Source organism: Gymnoscopelus microlampas (genome assembly GCF_963454915.1).
Source record: "Gymnoscopelus microlampas genome assembly, chromosome: 15".
NCBI lineage: Eukaryota > Metazoa > Chordata > Actinopteri > Myctophiformes > Myctophidae > Gymnoscopelus > Gymnoscopelus microlampas.
Window position 1 is genome coordinate 39,838,510 of NC_139952.1, and position 20,619 is coordinate 39,859,128.

At 42.1% G+C, this 20,619-nt stretch overlaps 2 protein-coding genes across 2 annotated transcripts in view; one reads left to right on the forward strand and one right to left on the reverse strand.

Moving 5' to 3' along the window:
• The window catches only part of klhl7 (kelch-like family member 7), a 399,517-nt gene that overhangs the window by 282,468 nt on the left and 96,430 nt on the right, over positions 1 to 20,619 (forward strand). The gene's annotated exons all lie outside the window — the stretch shown is intronic.
• Positions 1 to 20,619, reverse strand: part of rapgef5a (Rap guanine nucleotide exchange factor (GEF) 5a) — a 78,467-nt gene that overhangs the window by 53,928 nt on the left and 3,920 nt on the right. Inside the window, exons 2-5 of the mRNA XM_084081258.1 lie at positions 9,711 to 9,761; positions 9,129 to 9,235; positions 4,888 to 5,009; positions 739 to 916 (exon numbers count right to left, since the gene is read on the reverse strand). Coding sequence (XP_083937384.1) covers positions 739 to 916; positions 4,888 to 5,009; positions 9,129 to 9,235; positions 9,711 to 9,761 — 458 coding nt within the window. The remainder of the gene's footprint in view (positions 1 to 738; positions 917 to 4,887; positions 5,010 to 9,128; positions 9,236 to 9,710; positions 9,762 to 20,619) is intronic.

Below are 20,619 nucleotides of genomic sequence, written 5' to 3' on the forward strand. Positions count from 1 at the left end.
GCAGTTTTGGTTTGTTGTTCCGTAGCAGCAGAAATGTCCCAGACTGCTAGATAAGAGGAACCTCAGAGTCAGACCAGTGCAAATCTAATTGGATGTCATGGGGAAAACTTTAATAGGATTCCTATAACCTCAGCAAATAGCAAGCTTCAGCATTCTCAAAGTTGTACATTTTATAGATACATTGTTAAACATTTATATATCGTCGTTGTCGCCTTGTCGGGCATAAACCTCTCATCTCCATATTATAACCTTTTGTGATTTTTGAGCGGTGTAGCCGCTCCTATAAGTGGGGTTGGGACCCATGACCCATCCGTCGTGAAAATTTGTCTTTCGCTGTACTTTGATTGGCTGATAAGTATTCAGACCCTTTGCTCAGTATTGTGATTGGCTAGCGAGACGCATGATGAAATTCATAACGTATAAATATCACCACGCACTTCAAAAAAATTACTTTTTTTTTTAAGTGAGCTTCCATCACTGTGATGACCTTAAATAACACCGCTCACTTCACACTGGGTGTGATTTTTCATAAATTAATGCCCTACTTGATCATACTACAGCGTCACACAAAAGTATCAAAAGTAGCAGATCTGGAAGCTCGAAACGCGGCACAAAGCGACGCGTTTTGAGCTTGTAGATCTGCTACTTTTGCCATTCTTCAATTTGAATCGTGAAAAGTAACAGTTTTGGACATATGAGGTTTCCACCCGACAGAGACTATAATAGAAGAGAACTTACGGGCTGTTGGCCCCGCCCCCAGAGCGGAACTGGACGTATGGCGCGAGCTGGAGGAGGAGCCTGACCGCCTCAGGCCACTCCCCCTCGTTGGAGCGGAACTCGCAGGAGGCGGACTCGCACTCCTCGAAGCAGAACTGGTAATAGGAGTTGGAGTCGGCGAACGTAATGCGCTGGTCCACTGAAGACAAAGACAAAACAATAATCAGACAACACACACACACACACACACATAATTATGCATCCTTTTGCTTTCCACTCGATACAGACTCACTCCCAATCTTCCGCCGTAATCTTCAGACTCACCTCTTCAGACTCCACCTTACCCTGTAGCACAGGGGTGTTCAACGTTTTCAGGCCAAGGACCCCCTAGCTGAGAGAGAGATGAAGCAGGGACCCCCTCTATATCGTATAAAATTGTGTTTCAGATGAACTTTTGCTGCTCTTTTTTCCCACTACACCTATAACTCTTTGCCAAAAATAGCAGATCTACAAGCTCACAACGCCTCGTAGCGCGAGGCGTTGTGAGCTTGTAGATCTGCTATTTTTGGCTAAAGTTCTCCTCAGAAAAGGGATGCTAGGGTTCAAGTGGTTAAGTGGAAAAAAAAATCATATCACACAAAGATTTGGCGGACCCCCTGTAGTAACTCTGAGGACCCCGTAGGGGTCCCGGACCCCCTGTTGAAGACCCCTGCTGTAGCACTTGGCTCTGGCCTTGATGACCTTGCAGGCTTATGCAAAAGGTTAAAATGTAATTTATATAGCATGTTATGTAGACAGATGCCAGGTTCATTTGTTGACCCGGCATTCTATGGTTTGTATAGTTTCAATGTACAGATTACATTTTTTTATAGACTGATGATAGGTTCTTGGTTTACCTATGATCCTCCTAGATTACCATTTCTATGCATTTGATGTGGTCTCGTGTTTAGATTAAATGTATCCCCCGAGCAAGCAGGCAGGCTCTATAAGCTCAATGGTACTTGTGCAGGAAACCAGGTTCAAATCCAGGGGGAAGAAGAGGAAGGTTACATAGCGCAGCCTTAATGTTATATTATCATTTTAATCTTAGTGGTTTTGCCAGTCATTTGGGGGACCACTTGCAGTACCCTAGCGGCCCACCAGTGGGCCCTGGCCCGCAAGTTGAGCATCACTGCAATATGTCAACTCCCATCTGACTTGTATCCCTTGTGTATCCCAAGCTGATAATTTTGTATCAATTTGCCACTTAACCCATTCAATCCGGGAACACATCTGTGTCATTGCAGATTTCTTTGGCTATTCAAAACAAATATATATATATACATATAAAAATAGCAGATATACAAGCTCATAGCGCAGCACTCGGTACCGCACTATGAGCTTGTATCTTTTTTTTCAAAATGTTGACAGCGATAAAAATACAGCAGGTTTTCTTTTCAGCATTACCACTGTGTAGACTTTATAACTGATGAAATTATCATCATCATTGTGGAAAGCCAAGATAACATCAAATGGCACCAAAGAGTCGCAGAACACGGGCGTCAACAGCTTTTAATAATATCTTCTAATACTGTGCATAATATAAGAAAAGAAAGAGAGAGGAATTTTCATATACAGCATATTTCGTGTGTGAAATCGCTGCAGTGAACACGACTGTGCTGTCAGGCACACAGAGCACGCTGTAGAGACACCGCGGCGGCTGTCACACACACACACACACACACACACACACACACACACACACACACACACACACACACACACACACACACACACACACACACACACACACACACACACACACACACACACACACACACACACACACACACACACACACACACACACACAGCCTCCAGTCACCTCACCATAGCACATCTTCACCACCTGCACATATGATGATTGTGTAATTTAGCGAAGTCTGGAAATAAAGCCAGTGACAAGCTCTCGCACAATCATTACACTCCATTGCCTCATTATAACCGTAATGCAGGCCAGGCTCAACATAACAAAACTTATCCCCACGGTAAAGGGGGGAGGGGAGGGGGGTACCACTGAATGTCGCAATCATTTCGGCAAGGTGTTAACCCATTAAAACCGGGAAAGCATCTGTGTCATTTTAGCTATATACATATATACACCCAACAACATAGGTTTAAAAAATTGCAGATATACAATTTTGGAAAAATCTTTAAAGTGTTTGAAATCATTTTTAATAATTAAGATTTTTTTAACACAAATCTGCTATTCTGGGGGTCCCTTTATTCACAAAACATTTTCAAATGGGGGGGGGGGGGGGGGGGGCGGTGGTCCGTGGCCAAATGCATATCATTTTGGGTGGTCCTTGGCACGAAAACGTTTGAGAACTCCTGATTCAGAAGACATTTTTTTAGAATGGGCCTGAGCAGCTCTTAATGGGTTAAACAAGCAATCAGTTTGATTGCTGTAAACGTGCATAACGCTGCAGTGTGATGGATGCATCGGCACTGCTTAGATTAGAGATGATGAGCGAACGAGTATTCAGGGACCACGAGGATTTCCTGGCCCATCATCCTGGGCTAATAAGCTGATTTAGACTCCCTATAGAGCAGGGTTTTTCAAACAGGGGGTCCGGGACCCCTAAGGGGGTCCTCAGAGCGCCAAATGTTTGTGTGATGGGATCTTTTTTTTTTACATTAACCACTTGAACCCTGGGATTCCTGTTCTGAGGGGAACATTAGCCGAAAATAGCAGATCTACAAGCTCACAACGCCTCGCGCTGCGAGGCGTTGTGAGCTTGTAGATCGGCTATTTTCGGCAAAGAGGTATAGGTGTAGACTGTAGAGGGACAAAAATACCAAGTAAAAAAAGACAGTTTAATCTGAAACACAATTGTATACAATATAGAGGGGGTCCCTGCTTCATCTCTCTCTCAGCGAGGGGGTCCTTGGCCTGAAAAACAACGTTGAAGACCCCTGCCCCTAGAGCCATGCTCTTGGATCTACGGTATGTGCTGAACTGTGTCCAGCGTTTGACAGACCTCAACGCCATCCCAGTAGAAATATAAGTGTACCGACCACCCCAGGGTTTCTGTGGCAATTAGCCCACAGTTACACAGTATGTTTGATTATGATTAACACTACATCGTTAGCCTGGGACCAGACGAATCTGCCAGTGCAAAAAAGAATTGCCCTCAGCTACGATTTAGAAGACATTTGTAGAATCCCCAGAAATGAAAAAAAACAAAATAGCAGATCTACAAGCTCATAGCTATGAGCTTGTATATCTGCTATTTTTGAATAGCCAAAGAAATCTGAAAATGACACAGATGCATTCCCGACACATTGAGTGCCAGTCGCGTAGATTTTTTTTTTTTGCACTTATTTTTGATACACTTCCGTTTCCGCTAGCACCACCGGAAACGGAATTATCCGGGTTCCGGTTTTTCCGATCGTATCCGTTTCCTGTCTAGAACGAAACCTAAAAGTCGATTATCTCGGTTGTTGTTTTTCTCCTCGCTGATCACTGTTTAGCGTTCACCGCTGTAGCTTCAAGATGGCGGATCGCAAAGCGAAGCGGTCTTCACTGCTCGTCTCACACAGATCCCCTGTGTGTTTAGAACCAAATGAACGTGCACTTTTAACGGATTTAGCGAGGTCTGTGGCGACATGAAAAAAACAAAAAAACAACAATAAAACGCTGGCACTGGTGAGTACATACTACATTATGAGATTAAACGCTGGCATGGAATGTGTTAATGGGTTAAGCCAAGACCATTCCACACCAATGCAACTACTTGCAACTGCCATTTGGGGATAACGGTTGCCAAGTAGTTGCAGTTGCAAGCAGTTGCATTGGTGTGGACTGGCCTTTATACCGACACATCACAGTGCAGATGCTGCACATTTCTGTGTTTGTTGTCACTGCTGTTGTATCCTACTGGCTCACCAACCAGTGAGGAGCCCCCACCGGGAGGACGTCGTAGAGACCTTCATTCTACTCCTTCCGCTGACAGGTGCCACCCCCCCCCCCCAGCCCATAGGAGTATGTGCTGTGAAAATGATCACCCTCCCCGCCCGGCTTTCCCGTACGTGCGTGTGCGTGTGCGTGTGTGTGTGTGTGTGTGTGTGTGTGTGTGTGTGTGTGTGTGTGTGTGTGTGTGTGTGTGTGTGTGTGTGTGTCTATGCTTACCAGACAGCAGGACCCCCAACTCCAGCAGCACCTGGCAGACGCGCGCGCCGGTGGTCCGACAGCGCACGTACACGCACTGCTCACACAGCCACTGCACCAGCTCCACGCCAACATAGCTACGCCTGCATGGGAGAACACACACACGTGCACACAATGTCAAGACACACACACACAGCATTAACTCATAAATCGTCTCTGTCGGGTGCAAAACCTCCTACGTCCAAAACTGTGACTTTTCAGAGTTCAAAAACAGTAAAAGTAGCAGATCTATGTACAAACTTGCAGATCTGCTACTTTTGATACTTTTGTGTGACGCTGTACTATGATCAAGTTCGGCATTCATTTACGGGAAAAAAACACAAAAAGTTGAAATATGGAGAGAAGAGGTTTCTGTCCAACGGCAACAAAATAGACATACTGTACATACCCTGACAGGGACACAAGCAAATACATACACACACACACACACACACACACACACACACACACACACACAAACAATTCCTAAGAAGGCACATACAGTCTAACACATACGCACACCAGTGGTGGATAGTAACTAAGTACATTTACTTGGGTACTGTACTTAAAAGGTAGGGTAAGTGATCTGCTTTTGTTAAAATAAGTCTTAAATAGCTCTACATTCTGATAGTACTCCTTGCTATAGTGTGTTTGTTCAGTAAAAGGAGTCTCCCATGTCTCTCCAGCTCTTTATTAAACAGAACATGCATTTTCAGTGCTCTCTCCTGATTGGCTTAAACTTTGTCACCTACCCGAAAATGTAGTATATTCTGTTTACTAAAGAGCTGGAGAGACCCCTGTGACCAAACAAACTCTCTGTAGCAATGATTACTATCAGAATATAGTACTTTAACCTTTTTAACAACAACAACAAAAAATACCCAAAAATATCTTTTACCCTACCTTTAAAGACATTTTTGGAATATTTGTTTTTTGCAAGCTAAAGAATTTCACTGCGCTACATTTCAAAATAGAAACATTGTACTTTTGATTCCACTACACTTCTGGGAAGGGACTCTTGGGACCAAAAACATACAAAAATAGATTATGAATTCACCACTTCAGCCCCATTTCACTGCAACGCGTTGTGAGCTTAGTAGACGTGCTATTTTCACTATTTTTGAAGATTTCTGAAAATGTACTTCGGAATCGGAATTACAGTAGTATTCAAAAGTAGACAAAGTACTGTATATACTTTGTCCACCACTGATGCAGACACACACACACACACACACACACAATTCCTAAGAAGACACACATACAGTATAACACATACAAACACACACAAATTCGAGCTAAGCTAATTTGACTACAGACAGAAAGGCACACACACAGGGCTGGTCTTTTGTACTAAATCCATATCATTGATTATTCATTAGTTCACTGTAAGCCCTTTTCTCCTCAAACACTTTCCATCCGTTTCCCCCCAGGATAAATCCCTGGTGTGTGTGTGTGTGTGTGTGTGTGTGTGTGTGTGTGTGTGTGTGTGTGTGTGTGTGTGTGTGTGTGTGTGTGTGTGTGTGTGTGTGTAAGGTATTTAGTAATAGCTTCATGTGTATGTAGATTATGTATATTGATAGTTGTATGCCTGTGTGTGTGTGTGTGTGTGTGTGTGTGTGTGTGTGTGTGTGTGTGTGTGTGTGTGTGTGTGTGTGTGTGTGTGTGTGTGTGTGTGTGTGTGTGTGTGTGTGTGTGTGTGTGTGTGTGTGTGTGTGTGTGTGTTAGGGTATTTAGTAAAAGCTGCATGTAGCTTATGTATGCATATTAATAGTTGTGTGCGCGCGTGTGTTTGTGCACGCACGCGTCTGTGTGTGTGCACGCATGCATGTGTGCCCCACACACACACACACACACACACACAGGTCTATCAACATGGAGCTTAATGATGACTGGTGAGTCAGTGGTCACGATTCACTGCATACATTGATTTGGCCCTGTGCACGCACGGCGCACGCACACACACACACGCACAGCTTGTGCGACCGGTTCATGGACAACATTCGATCGCTAGCCCTTCAATTAACCCTCAGAACTACTTGTCTGCTCTTCATACTGTAAGGTCCAGAAGCAACGGGAAGAAATCCAATGGCAAGAGTCATAGTATAGTATAAGAACTTTAACATGAGGAGAGATTTGTTTTTAGATTTTCCACATCCTGGGGTGTTATCTGCTCAAGGAGAACGATAAACCGCGACGCTGAAAACCTTTCGCTCGATATTGGCCAGTGGTTCTCAACCTTTTCCCGATCAGGGCCCACTCGAAAGCGTTCGCAGTCCACCCAACTGACCACTTAACACGGCAGCCGTTCGGCTGCCGTGTTAAGTGGTCAGGTGGGTGGCCTGCGTGCATTTTTTTGAGAGCATGTTTGTTTATTTGAAAGATCAATGAATCGATTGTGTTCCGGACTTGGATCAATGGAACTAACGTAGGATACTTTAAAAAGGACAAGAACACTTTGGGTAGAGGTTACAATGTAGGTCAACGAGGAGCGTATTTTGAATTTGAATATTCAATTTCTAATCAATGCAGCGATTATTTTGGATTTCTTGTCCACTTTTGGAGCTACATCATGGCAAGGTAACAACACAAGCCAAACCTCTTCCAAAGCGTCCTTGGCCTTTAAGTTCTTATTTATCAAGGTTTTTCAAATGAGTTTTTGAAAAAAAGGAAAAAAAACATTGTACAAAAAAAGGTTTCACATTCAACATTTTCAAAGGTTTTAAAAACCTGTGCGCTGAAAACTGAAGGCATGCTGCTGGCCCCTAGCGAGGTGTCAGATTTTTACCATGACCTCCCAACACTCACAACATAAATTGATTGGAATATAACATGGGCTGATTGGAATATAGCATAGATGTGCCAATATGAATCCATTATGTAGGTCAGAGGGTTTGAACTGCACTCTATTGAGCCTATGGAGGTAAATTGAACAAGCTGGACATTCTGAGGAAGTAAGCAGAACAAAGCCATGATAAATGGATGGATGGATGGATTATATCCTAATGATCCGTTGTTCTTGGTCCCCTTTTATTTCCTCAAGCAAGCACAATAGTGACATGACTTAGTTGGCAATCGATGTTTTGTAATCACAAAGGGGCCTCTCCACACCAAGCACTATCACTATAAATACTGTATATAGTTCCCCACTGTCATCGATTTGTCATAGTTGTGGTTGTGGACTCTGCCATCCACTTGAGTTAGAATGATGTTTTCAGCGACATATTCATAGTTCTAGTTATCGTGCTTGGTGTGGACAGCCTTAACACTGATGGAATATTCTCTTTTCTTTGTCATCATACCTGTCGCTCTAGCACAGTGTTTAGCAAACAGTGGGTCGGGACCCATTTGTGAGTCGTGAGAGAACCATATTTATGGGACACGACTCTCCAGCACATTTTTTCGTGGATACTTTCCAGGTTAGAAGCAGTGTTAACGAATTAGTTTGTATTTTTGCACCCAACATTACCACTCCATAATGTACATATCTATGAGGCCAGGACACGCTGAACTCTCCTGCCCGGCGGCAACCTGGTTTCCACATGCAAATTTCTTGTGTGTGCACAAAGCACAGGTTGATAGACCAACAGGGATTGTATTTACAGGCAGAGACCTGTGGGTGAGTGATACAGTCGTGCTGCACGTTGGCGTGCCTTTGCAATATGCACATTTTTGATTTAATCTCCCCCCATGCCCAATTACATCAGTCAGAGCGGGAAGAAAAGGCACACGAGTGGTGTTGCATTAGTCATGCATCATGCATACGGTTGACCAATACAGAGCTTTCGTTCAGAATAGGGGGAGACGGATGGTACTTTGACTGTAAAATTACATCCATGAGGAAGAACTTTCCACAGCTCATGCGCACGCACACACACAAATGCATGTATAATACTTCTTGGGTATAATTATAATCTAATCTCATAAATGATAGCTTGATTTCAGGAAATGTTCACCTAATTATACCTCCAAGCTCTAGCCTGTGTACTTCTCTCTTGTACAGAGAGAGGAAGGGTTCTCACTCAGAGAGATTTACATCATTTATCGCTCCTCACATTTGGATCTCATAAAGACATAAATACAAGAGCACATGCAAAACAAACACACACACATAGATAAGACACTATAAACGTATGATACACCCATTATAAAATAGTCACATGTATGCACACTGTATATGTAGTACATGTGACTATTTCCTAATTGGAACACGTATATATATATACCGTATGATCCTGGCCAGGTGAATCTTGTCTTTAGCTGGGTAGGGTCCATTAGATAAGAAAGCATTCCTCACTGCCCGTGCCGCACATGGAAAACTCTGGGAGCAAGACTGATATACACACACACACACACACACACACACACACACACACACACACACACACACACACACACACACACACACACACACACACACACACACACACACACACACACACACACACACACACACACACACACACACACACACACACACACACACAACAAATTTAAGTTAACATTTTGTGCAGTTCATAGTCAATGGCAGCACAACTGCAAATTGTGCAACTTTAAGGAGGAATCCTGAATGAAGATCGAACAATAAACAAGTGGCGCTAAGAACCAGTGATACTGTTGATCATTGTTTGTCCAGCAGCACCTGGGTGAGAGATTGGATTGCCTTTGTTACTGTTGGTACAACACGCATGGAAAGTCCAAGGTGATGTCACCTGTATGTGGGCTAAACAAACACACTTTCATTCACATTATGACTAAGGTAGATGACCTCATCACCGTGTGACAAGTGCGCGTGTGCATGAACCTACCTTGTGTAGTGGAGGTCCAGCGCTGGGTCCAGGGATGGTATCAGGTGACTGCTGTAAAGACAAAATGAACATCAGAAAAAGACAGTAACACACACACACACACACACACACACACACACACACACACACACACACACACACATACTGTTACAAATAAAAGTCAGGAGCATACTTAGAGTACCCAAAGTAAAAGTACTCATTAGGCATAATGTCCCACTTTCCCAGTTTCCAAATGTATGAATTCCTTTGAAAATAGCAGATCTACAAGCTCACAAGCTTGTACATTGGCTATTTTCAAACAGCAAAATTATGTAGGGCTGAAGTGGTTAGTGCATGTTTTGTAATAATAATCTAAATCTACAAAGTAACTAGTAATTAACATTTTCAAATAATCGTAGTGGAGTAAAAGTACAATATTTGCCTCTGAGATGTAGTGGGGTAAAAGTTAGTGTTGAAAATTGGAAATGCTCTAGTACAGTACTTGAGTAAATGTACCTAGTTACTTTCCACCGCTGACGGTGCCTCCCACACCTCATGGTATCACTCCGTAACTATTGTCACTTGTTCTGCATCTCAAAAACAATTGATGCAAAGAGATGACGAGACTCACCAAACTATACACATAACCTTTGACACAGAAAGCCCCATGCTTACCCTCTTCACACATACACACACTGAGTAAATATACTGAACAAACAGGACTGTGAGATGAGAAAGACCAGTTTTCATTCCAATAACATGATTCATGTTAGATCACCTCTGTAAAACCATCAGTCACACATAATAACTTCCCTGTGTCATTTCCATTTTAACAGCTAAACAGCACATCACAAAACTACTGCCGCTGTAAATCATCATTATAAATTCTGTGCGAGTCGACAAATGCATTTCTAATCGTGCGCTTGGGAATGAGGAGTATGTCTGCATGCCGTTTATAAACCGCGTCTGTACAATGACAAGCTTGTAGGAGGCTTTGTTCCAAGAAGTAATCCACAGTATCCAGGAAGAAGACATAATGACCGAACGGAGGCTTACGATGCAAAACGAAGAATTTAATCCATTAAGAGAGTGATGACGAGTGTAAGCCACAAAAAGCCATTAATTAAAAACGCCAAATAGTCCCTATACTAGGCGAAAATAGGCAAATATTTTTAAGAATTGCAAATATCATCAGATCTGCAAGCTCATCATGATCTTGTAGATCAGCTATTCATCGAAGTATATACTGTAGGGCAGCGCTACTCAACCCGCGGCCTGCGGGCCGCATGCGCCCCAACGCAGCGTCTCTGCGGCCCCTCATGGTCAAACAAAAAAAGCACAGGATAAAAATATACATTTCCGTTCAAATATATGGGTTGCATTTCCAAAAACAAACAGACAGACATATACAGGTGCGTCAATTGTTACAGGTATAATGCATAGTTTTCTATGCATTTTGGGGGGTTTGACCCCCACATTTTTTCGGCCGCGCTTTTGCTGAACTGATGCCATTGGACATACACACAAAATAAACAGGTAAAGTGAAAAGAATATGATGTAAAAATGTACATTTTCTTATAACAATAACAATGTGTAGTGTGTTACAAAATCGAAAAATCCAAAATAGGACCGACATTTTTAGCTTGCGGCCCTTGGACTTTTGGTATTTTGCTGAGTGGCCCCTGAGCCATCTTAAGTTGAGTAGCCCTGCTGTAGGGCATAAGGGGTTAAGTGTTTTCCATTTTGTGTACATGTAATGTGCAGGTGTAAAGTGACCTAAAACGTTTCAGTTAAGTCCACATTCTGTTCTCATGGTGACACAATCAAACTGGTATGATAAAGGAGTTATTGTCAATTCCATCCATCAAGAAGAAGAAGATCACTGTAATTCAGTGAGCAGTAGGGCAAGGCATTTAACCAAAAATATATCAGAACCAATATTGATTGCATACATCACAAAATTGCAAAAATATGTGGACCCTGATGAAAGCCTCTGGCCGAAACACGTTGGTCACCTGCGTTTTTTACCTGCCTTGGACCTTCTTTAAGTTCACTGCCTTATTTTTTCCACTGTCATGTCTACAAAGGAAAGGAAGTTAAAAGTCTTGTCCTGAAATGAAACCCTCTCCAAGGAGGGTTCAGTTTGGCATAATTACGGACCCACGCAGACAGTGCTTCTTCATCTATTATTTGATCATTGCGAAAATATGATTTAAGTCTTGCCGACACGTTGTGAGCTTGTAGATCATCTGCTATTTTCACTTGTATTTTATAATCGTTCATAATAATCGTGATATTGATTTGAAGTCATATGGCCCAGCCCTAGGTTGTATCATGTTGCCCTGAATCCAACCAGCATCTCCTCCTGTGCATTCCTCTGACTGTCTCGTTACACAGCTTTCACAATGTCTCGTCTGTCCCTCCTACACCGTCTACCTCTCAGCTTTCCCATTGTCTGTCCCTCCTACACTGTCTCCCTCTCGGCTTTCCAACTGTCCGCCTCTCCTACACCGTCTCCCTCTCAATAAGATAATTCCATCTTCTCTTAACCCATTAAGACCTGGAACGCATCTGTGTAATTTTTTTATTTGAGCTAAAAAGCATTATTATTTACACTTTGGCTATTCAAAAATAGCAGATATACAAGCTCATAGCGCGGCACCGAGTGCCGCGCTATGAGCTTGTAGATCTGCTATTTTTGAAAGATTGTGAAAATGTGTGCAAATCTTTGAATATATATATTTTTAAAGCGAACATTTGTAACTCAAATCTTTGCTTCTGGGGGGTCCCTGGAACAAAATACTTTGAGATGGGGGTCCGCGGCCAAATACATATACATTTTGGGGTCCATGACATGAAAAGGTTTGAGAACCACTGACATAGCAACATAAGTTTTTTTCAAAAAACTGTTAGGATTTAGAAGGCATTTTGTAGAATCGGAACCTCAGGCCTTAAGAGAACGTTTTCAATTAGTAATGATCATCATTATGATGAGCTCCAACAAGAGAATGCTGTATAAGCCTGGTGTTATCACATACAGTATCACAATGACAAATTCCATTTGGCTTACCAACATTGACAGTTAAAAGTAACTCTTTGCTCTGGGTGTAGACTGTCTGCAACTCTGTACTGCCAATCGCGGATTAGGCTGGTAATCTGCATGGATTATCACTATATTATTCCGGCCCGGCAAGAGGACACATGTGTTTGACACAACAGTTACACCCTAGTCAAACAGCAGATTAAAGCTTAGATTAGGGGATCGAGCGGAAATTACGTTAAATACTGACTGTTTGTTTGGGATGTTAGATGGGACTGTGTTATGACTGTGTTATATATAAAAATATTAAATATAGGGATGCTAAATTTGGTCATGGGAGGGGCCAGCTTCAGACTTCAGAGCAACGATGCAGCTAACTTAGCCGGCTTGCTATGCAACGTTTTGTGGTAACCATGTAGTTCTGAGGGACGTCCTCCTTGTTTTCCCCCTGTTGACTGCTATACTATGAAATGCCAATTTCAATGACAACTCTATAGTCAGCAGCATAGGTGGCCGTCACGTCAAAGCAATATGCCCATTCGCTCTCACAGGTTACACAATATATTTCACTTTAAGCAGTTCAATCCGGGAACACATCTGCCATTTTAGATTTCTTTGGCTATTCAAAAATAGCAGATATACAAGCTCATAGCGCGGCCGCACTATGAGCTTGTAGATCTGCCATTTTTGAATGGTGGTCCCTTCTGGAGGTCCCTGGAACAAAATATTTCACAAATGTTCGCTTAAAAAAAATAAAGATATTCACAAATGTTCAAGATTTAAAAAAAATAGCAGATCTACAAGCTCATAGCTTGAGCTTGTATATCTGCTATTTTTGAATAGCCAAAGAAATGTTAAAATGACACAGATGCGTTCCCGGTCTTAATGGGTTAAAAGACCACAATGGAAGATAAGATGTTACGGTTTCTTGCATTTTTATCCTTTAGTGAGCATTGCTAATAAAGATGTACTCCTTCGTGTACTTCGTCCTACCACAGTGTTACACTGCCCCCGGTTTTGTGTAAAAAAAAATAGCTGATCTCTTGTAAAGCTGCTATTTTCGAAACTCTTATCTAAAGACGTGCCCAAAATAGGGATATGCCAGCCAGGTTGAAAGTGGTTAAACTGTGATTATGGGCACTTATGTGCTGCTGATTATACTTTGCTGCACTTAATAACTACTGCATCACAGGATACCAATTATCACATTTTTGAATACCGTTTCAGATATCATTGCAATTCGGAACCCTGAATTCGGGAGACTGAAAAGTGGCACACAATAAGTTATAGGCCTAATATCTGATCCACTAGTTAAGAAAAAAGTCCACATTTTGGCATTGTTCCTCTGGTTTAAAGCTGCACAATGTAACTTTCCTCTCCTACCCCGGGTTTGAACCCTGTTTCCTGCATAAGTGCTGACATTTTTACCATTGAGCTAAGCCTGCCTGCTTGCTTAAATTCCATTAAGGCCACAATTCGTGTCAGATCCTGTGTCTAGGTGAGACATGACCTTTGACACGATCTAAATGTCTCAAGAGAAGAGTAGGGAGACAAAATACAACCACCCCAATTGCATAAGTTATATTGAATAATTAACCCATTAAAACCGGGAAAGCATCTGTATCATTTTACATTGAGCTATAAAGCATTATTTTATACTTTGGCTATTCAAATATAGCAGATATACAAGCAGATATGCCGCGCTATGAGCTTGTAGATCTGCTATTTTTGAAAAATATTGAAAATGTGTGCAAATCTTTGAATATGTATACAATATGTTTTTAAAGCGAACATTTTAACTCAAAACTTTTCTTCTGGGGGTCCCTGGAACAAGATATTTTGAGCTGGGGGTCGGCGGCCAAATACATATAATTTTGAAGGTCCTTGACATGAAAAGGTTTGAGCGCCACTGATATAGCAACTTTTGTTTTTCAGAAAACTGTTGCAGAATCAGCCTCAGGTCTTAATGGCTTAACATACTCTACCATACAGATTGGACAACATCACATTTTATTCACCCATTGAGACCTGAAGCCGATTCCACATGTCTCCTAAATCTCAACAGTATTCTGAAAAACGTATATTTCTATATCAGTGGTGCTCAAACATTTTCATGTCAAGGACCCCCAAAATGATATGTATTTGGCCGCGGACCCCCATCAAAATATTTTGTTCCAGGGACCCCCCAGAAGCAACGATTTGAGTTAAAAATGTTCGCTTTAAAAAAAATATATATTCAAATATTTGTACACATTTTCACGATTTTTCAAAAATAGCAGATCTACAAGCTCGTAGCGCGGCACTCGGTGCCGCGCTACGAGCTTGTATATCTGCTATTTTTGAATAGCCCAAAGTGTAAAATAATGCTTTTTAGCTCAAATCTAAAAATGGCAAAGTTCCAGAGTCTTAATGGGTTAAGCTCTGGGGTTTTGTCACAACAACAGAAAGGTTAGAGCAGGTGGAACAAGTCGACATTCATAACCTTTTACCGCAAGACATTATTACAGCAGATTGAATTACATTGCATCATGTGCCGCCGGAGCAGATTAGATTGTGCAGAACTGTATGAAATACGACGTTTAGATCGTCAATGAGTGTCATGTCGACGACGACGCTCATGAAACGATGAGCACGCCGATACGATGGATGCCTCGTGCAACAGCGGTGTAGCTACTCCATCAAGACCAGAAACGCATCTGTGTCAGTTTTAGATTTCTTTGGCTATTCAAAAATAGCAGATGTACAAGCTATGAGCTTGTAGATCTGCTATATATTTTTTTTATCGTGAAAATGTGTGCAAATCTTTGAATATATATATATATATATATATATATATATATATATATATATTTTTTTTTTTTTTTTTTTAAGCGAACATTTGTAACTCAAATATTTGCTTCTGGGGGTCCCTGGAACAAAACATTTTGAGATGGGGGTCCGCGGCTAAATACATAATCTAAAAATGTTTTCTAAATCCTAACAGTATGTTGCTATATCAGTGGCGCTCCAACTTTTCCATGTCAAGGACCCCCAACCAAAATGATATGTATGATATGTAATGACGGACCAAAATATGTCGTTCTAGAGACCCCCAGAAGCACAGATCGTTAAAGATTTGCATAAGATTTCACGATAAAAAAAGCTCTTAGCGTTTTTTGTATATCTGCGAATTTGTATATCTGCTATTTTTGAATAGCCAAAAGAAATCTTAATGAGTTCATCTACGTGTTCAGTTGAAGAGGCACAAGAGGATGTGGATTCGAGTTCTGTAATTGAATTAGCCCTGAGCTCTGCACTAGCAGGCCTGGAGCAATGAGTATATAATTACCCCCAATACAATATAGTGTAATGAACGCTAATATGAACATTTTAACAAATGTCAACATATTGCAAAAAACAAACCTAATTTCCATGGTATCTTTCAAAAGCGTAAAGTCGCCTGAAAGCATCTCTGCTAGTCTGTCTCTCTATTGCAATGCTGCCCCGGCGTTTCACCTGTGTTGTTCACATCACAAGTTCGATTTCAGTGAGTAAAGACGTCCCAAAATAACACAAAGGAACGCTGTTGAATTGTGTGATTATTATGGTCACTTTAACCTTTTCAAAGTACCACTGGGTACCAGTCGATGAGTTTTTTTTTTTAAGGCTGTTGCCGTTTACCGAGCTGAACCTGTAGTTGTTATTTTGTGGTATTGACGGGCCTTGCATCAGGCTGGCTGACAGTTTCACAGGCCAGTATATTTGTCTAAACCAGGGGTCTTCAACAGGGGGTCTGAGCCCCCTAGGGCATCATTTTATACGTAGTATGCATTTAGTGGGTGGGGGGGGTCCCTGCTTCATCTCTCTCTCTCAGCTAAGGGGTCCTTGGCTTGAAAAAGGGTTGAAAGACCCCTGGTCTAAACCGTCGGACCGAAAGATAGACAGAGACAGGTGGAGATCAAAACGAAATAATGGACGCGAAGTGCAGCACACAGAATGAGTGGATGTGAACGGACAAGCTGATAACTCACAGTCTACGAATGTGTCAGATAGTATGGCATGGTGGTGTGTGAGATCTGCTCTGAAACCTCTGGCCTCACTTCCTCTCCTCTCTCTCTCTCGCGCACACACACACAACTATACAGTACCTGACCTAATCCTAACCAGGTTATACGATAAGAGCAGGTGTGTGTGTGTGTGTGTGTGTGTGTGTGTGTGTGTGTGTGTGTGTGTGTGTGTGTGTGTGTGTGTGTGTGTGTGTGAAGTAGAGCACATCGGCCAGCCAAGCACAGACTAAATAAATTCTCTCTATCTTATCTCTCCATCTCATTTCCTCCTCGACGTCTAGAGAGCAGAGAGAGTCTTGTGAGGCACGGTCTTTGTTCTAGTCAATATCATCCCTTCACACACTCACTCACTCACTCACACACACACACTCTCTCTCACACACACACACACACAATGGCAGTCTGTCACATTCATATCACATGTAAAGACAAACACGTCCGTCACACATGATTTCCATCGCTCCCTTTGCACTTTATTTCCTCCTTACACACACACACACACACACACACACACACACACACACAATACAGCTTATCGTTGTCAGCATTAGAGAGGCCATAGTTGAATGATAACTTCCATAACATACAGAGAGAATTTTGGCGAGCTAGATAGAGAATCAGAGAGCTAGAGAGAGCATGGCATTTATCTGTATGTTGACTTCAAAGTCTGTGCACTGCACAACGTGCGTGCGTGCGTGCGTGCGCGTGCGAGAGAGAGAGAGAAAGGATGGGAAAGGAAAGAAGACAGCAAAAAAAAAGGGGGCAAACGAGAGAGGGGAGGCGAGAGAGAGAGAGGGATGAGAGAGAAAGACGCAGGAGAGGCAAAGGGGAAAGAAGTGGCGAGGAAGAGATTGAGAGAATCATGTGTGAGAAATGGATTACTCTGAGATTAGAGTGCCTGGCGTGGCGGAGAGAGAGAGCTGTAGCACGGTATGACTGTCAAAATCACACACACGCAATGCACAGCTCCTGCCAACTCCTCAATAGATCCATCACGTATGAGGGTGTCAACACTGAGAGATCAAAGCAAACGCAGCCATCATTCCCTGCGCACACACACACACACACACACACACACACACACACACACACTGACAAATATGATCTTTGGCACTGGAAGCAGTCCTGGTACGCGCCTCACTATGCTAATGCCGTCGGGTCTGATTGGAGCTTCTGTCACACTGTACTGTGGCTACACCTGTGTTTCTGTGTGTGTGATTAAAACCAAACGTATAAGATTTGCTGCACAACTGGCCAAAAATAACAGATGTTTTCGGCTTGAAAATCTTTATTTCATATTAATTACGCTTACGCAAGAAGGGAGAGGTGTGTGCATTTCTCTCGCACTACCACGTGCTTTGCACTTTCATCTATCCTTATTTCTATGTCACTTCTATACTATACTATACTCTGCCACCAAAATATGGAACCAACAGCCATTCATTGTCTCGATTCCCTATCCACACTTAAAACTGTCTGGCATAGAATTGGACCCAGAGAGTCAAACAACGCACTTCCTCAACGAGCTCCACGGAAGGAACCCCAGCCCGTACCTCTCTTTCTTCTGTAAATTGACGTTGACAATTGACGTTGTTACTGATATGGAATGTGTTGGATGTATTGTAAGTCTTGTTGATGAATTGAGTACATTCAGTCCAATGGACCACAATGGAAACAAGCGCCCTGGGGCTTTTTGTGTGTTGTGTGTGTGTTTAGTATAGCTTTTCTTTTTACTGTACTGCACCGTACTGTTAATAAACATGTTGATAAAGTATTAATTCAATCGATAACCATATGTCACCTGTAGAACATATCAATTATATAAGAATGCACTTCAATTGACCTTAAGGTGGAAGGGTTAACTTCCAACAAGACGATTGGATTTCAATGTCATCTAATTAGCAATGTGAGCTGCGATTTAAGCATACGCACTGATGCGTTTGAACTGTGGTGCAGTCAGTGATACAAAAAGGACATGTATTTAATTGTCTCTTTGTTTTCTACAACTTTACTCATGAAGCTAAAAAGGGGAGAAAGGGAAGCCCATATCCCCTTTGTAATTTCGTCTTGCTTTAAATGGCCTGTGCAAGACAGTGTAGATGAGGCATTTATCATTTTCTTCAAAAACACACGGATAGATTTTGTCCAAAACGTCAATAAAATGGTACACATTATCTCGGGGGTCATGTGATGAACATAATTCATAGATTAGAACATTCAGATTATTTTATATTCTATTCTGATTGGCTATGATTGCTTTCCTGGTTTGCAGATACACCGATGGCGTCCGATACCAAAGCACGGCCAATAAACGGGTGCCTGCTTTTGCCTACTTTTATGCTCTTCGTGTGTTTCAGTAATATTTCACCACCATTTGCAAGCCAATGGGGGAGGCAGTGCCTCAGGGGGTAGAGTGGCCGTTTTGTGAGGCAGAATATTCCCAGTGCAATCCCCGGCTCCTCTTGACCTAGTGTCCTTGAGGAGGACACTGAATCCTCACTCCTGGGTACTCTTCAATAGCTGTCCGCTGCTCCTCGTAGTTAGGACGAGTTAAATGCAAAGGACAAATTCCAGGTATGTGCCAATTACTTGGCCAATAGGCCCCCCCCCCCCCCCCCCCGCCACAAAAGAAAACTGATAGGGGGACACAAACCATTAACAATTTTACATGTTATTCTTTTATTTCAGTTTTGTGCTGCCATGGATCTTAGGCTAGCAGAGTCAGTGTCCTCTTTTAAATGGCTTTGGAAAACACATCTGTATGTAAAGTGTTTTTCCTAAGGATTGTTTTATGGGCTGACTACAAATGCCATTTTAATGTTGTTGTTTTTTCTCATTTCAATGTTTCTCTTGCTGATGTTTGCCGTTTTTCACCCATTGAGACCTGAGGCCGATAGTACAAAATGTCTTCTAAATCCTAACAGTTTTTTGAAAAAAATGTTGCATCGTCAGTGGATGACCCCCATGTATTTGGCCGTGGACCCCCATCTCAAAATAATTTGTTGGCTTGGACCCCCAGAAGCAAGGATTTCAGTTACAAATGTACGCTTAAAAATATATATATTGAAAGATTTGCAAACATTTTCACTATTTCTCAAAAATAGCAGATCTGCCAGCTCGTAGCGTGGCACCGAGCTTGTAGATCTGCTATTTTTGAATAGAGTACAGAAGTCCTGATGTCAATCGTCCATCCCCTGGTTCGTAAAGTAATTTCGCTATGGAGAATAACATTGGGTCATCTTAGAATCGTCTCATATAAGAATTGTGGTCCAAAAATAAACAAACTGTCTCGGCTCTGTATCGTTTATGATAGTCAGTCACTCATATTTGAAACAGTCTGTTTCTGGCGTAAATGTAACTAATTCGTCGGAAGTAACATTAGTGTTTTCTCACCGCCAGTTGATGGTACATATCCATAAGAGTAAAACCGCCGAGGTCATTTGTTTATTTTTGGAACACAGTTCTTATTTGACGCGATATTAAACACGTCTATGGGAATTCAGAACGTGGGGGGGGAAACCGCGACCCAGGTATGTGTAAATTACGTCAGACTTCGGTGCTCTATAGCCAAAGAAATCTAAAATGACACAGATGCGTTCTCGGTCTTAATGGGTTAATATGTCTGTAAAGCACTTTGTAACTGTTTGGAAAAGCGATATACAAATAAAATTCATTCATTCACTCACGGTGCAGCATGAGCTGTGACTGGTCTACTTTTGAGGGGACAGATGTGTGTACATACATGCAGCACATACTGTATGAACATACAGTAAATGAGAGAACACGCAAGTGTTCCTGAGCTGCATGGAGCTCTGGAGGTAAAGTACTCTCTCTCACTTTTTTA